At 61.5% G+C, this 2,190-nt stretch overlaps 1 protein-coding gene across 4 annotated transcripts in view; it reads right to left on the bottom strand.

Annotated features, from left to right (window-relative positions):
* LOC105561338 (nucleolar protein 4-like) overlaps positions 1 to 1,800 on the bottom strand; it is a 67,171-nt gene extending 65,371 nt beyond the window's left edge. For all 4 annotated transcript variants that reach the window (XM_012011212.1, XM_012011213.1, XM_012011216.1 and 1 more), the window contains exon 1: positions 391 to 1,800. In XM_012011212.1, coding sequence (XP_011866602.1) covers positions 391 to 435 — 45 coding nt within the window. In that variant the 5' untranslated portion in view covers positions 436 to 1,800. The remainder of the gene's footprint in view (positions 1 to 390) is intronic.
* Between the last annotated feature and the right edge of the window lie 390 nt (positions 1,801 to 2,190).

The raw sequence follows: 2,190 nt of genomic DNA, 5'->3' as shown, positions 1-2,190 counted from the left end.
GGGGGATGGGGGTGGGGGGGAGGGTGGAGGACGAGGGTCGGCACGCCCGTAAAATAAACTGGCGCGTCCAATCTCAAGGTTAACTCGATTCTTCTGCCTATCGAGGAGCCGTGTCGCTCTTTTCAACGTACCCGCGAGGGACCTCAGCCCCGAACCCGCCGTCGGTGGTCCAAGGTACCTTCTGTCCGTCCATCCCGGTGACTGTCCCCGAAAATTCGAAAAGAGCGTCCCGACTATACGTGCCGAGCGTCGAAACTACGGCGTGCCGCCTCGCCGTTTGCGGCGAAACGCGATATCGGGGAAACAAGTACCGATATATCACGTGGCGATACACAAGCGTGCGTACTGTACGTGTGTGCGCGTGCGGTATGCACGAGTGTGCGGACTCACCTTGTGGTGCTGCATGATGGCAGTGGCCTTTCGCTTGGCGGACATATTCAGTTCTCCGGGGTGCCCTCTCTGCCCCCCTGCGCGGAGCGGGAAATATCTGCCTCGCCGGTCTCTATCCGACTGTCCGCCTCTGTCCTCCTGTCTCCTCCTGTCTCTCTGTCCTTCGCTCTTCCGTCTGTTTTTCCCTCCTACTGGCGAGCCATAAGCGTCCACCCGAAGGCACAACGGCGATCACGAGGAACACAAAGGCGGAGGGGGGAGGGGAGCGGCGCGGGGGTTGACAACGATAGACGAGCGCACGCGGTGATGAGTGCGCTCTCTTTCTCCTCCCTCCCGTTCCCTCTTCGTTTCCTCTTCTGTCTCCTTTTTTCGCTTCCGCTCTCGCGGCAGCTTCCTCTGGACACGCGGCGCGAGCGCGTAGGAAATGAGGTGTTCTTTCCGGGGCGACCGGCACGTCGCGAGTAAACTTTCTCGGAGCGAGTTTCGTGTTTCGTTTTCTGTCCCTCTCTCTCTATCCTCCTTTATGTCGCGCGCGCGCGCGCCCGCGCACTCCGTTCCACCTTGCGCTCGTGAACTTTAAGCTTTCACCCCGCGCACACCGCGCGCGCGGTACACGGCGGCGCCACGAAAGTTCCGCGACAAAACCGCCCGCGCAGTTGGTCGTTGCGGTAGCAGGTGTCGGCGCCGCGCGAGATTAAAACGGGCGCCGCGCGCAACCGGAATGACCGGAAGAGTGTATCCGCGCACTCCGAAACGTAACGGGCTCGGTTCTCCTTTCCCGTCACGTTGTCCCGTGTTTCTTTCTTTTTTTTTTTTGCACTCACGCTCCCTCTCGCACGCGTGTCTTCTCAGCTGTCTTTATCACTGTCTTTCCTCCCACTCCCTCTGCCTCGTCTCTGTGTCCACGTCACGACGCGATAAACGTGCACAGGGAAATCCCCGCAAAGTACATCAAACCGGTGAGACGGTTTCGCAATCAGCTGGCTCGCCCGAACCCCGGAGCATTCCGATCGTACGGACGTCGACTGATTTTCCCAACTCGTACGAGTCGCGTCTCGCGCACTTGACTGCTTTCCGTCAACGAGGAACACGGGGGTCCAGGTTCGCAACGGACAGTCCCACGTTTTCGGAAGGTAGTAGTACGGTGCTCGGCCTGTCGTTCGAGAGAGAGAAACTATCTCGTGGGGGCTTTCGCACCGCTGCTCCCGTCTGGCTGCCGGGGGGGGGGACCGTTCGTCGGAAAAATGACCTGTTCGCGCGATCGTTGTCTGCCTTGCACGCCCGTTTCCTGTGCCGCTCGCAGCGAGAGATGGGAGAGCCTCCGGGCTCCGCTGCTCTGTTCACAGAACGTCCTCGCGTCACGAGCGCTCACGGCAAACTAGCAACTGGCGACGCGACGACGACGACCTCCTCCCCTTCTCGCACCGCAGCGCCGCCGCCTCCACATGCTCCCCTCCCCGGTGTCCTCACCCCAGCTCCACGGTAGAGAGCCTCATACCGCTACCAACGCTTCACCCATACCCCACTCTCTCTCACTCGCCGTCAACTCAGCTCTCTCCCCCCCCCCTCCCACCTTCCGTCGGTTCTCTCGCTCTCCCGCGCAACCCCTCATCACAGTCCTCCGACGACCCGCACCGCTCTCTCACTCCCCAGCGGCCCTCTTCGAGCGCGTCAACCCCCCTCGGTTCCTCGTCCCCTCCTGCCTCACCGTGGCCATCTCTCTCCCTCTTCCTCCCTCTCTCTCCCTCCCTCCCTCGCTCTCTCTCTCACTCTATCTCCGTCTCCCTTCCGTTCCCTCTC

The sequence above is a fragment of the Vollenhovia emeryi genome, unplaced genomic scaffold (genome assembly GCF_000949405.1).
Source record: "Vollenhovia emeryi isolate VEMERY1.0 unplaced genomic scaffold, V.emery_V1.0 DF939208.1, whole genome shotgun sequence".
NCBI lineage: Eukaryota > Metazoa > Arthropoda > Insecta > Hymenoptera > Formicidae > Vollenhovia > Vollenhovia emeryi.
Note: the sequence above shows the minus strand (reverse complement) of the source record. Positions and strands in the feature narration are given on the sequence as shown.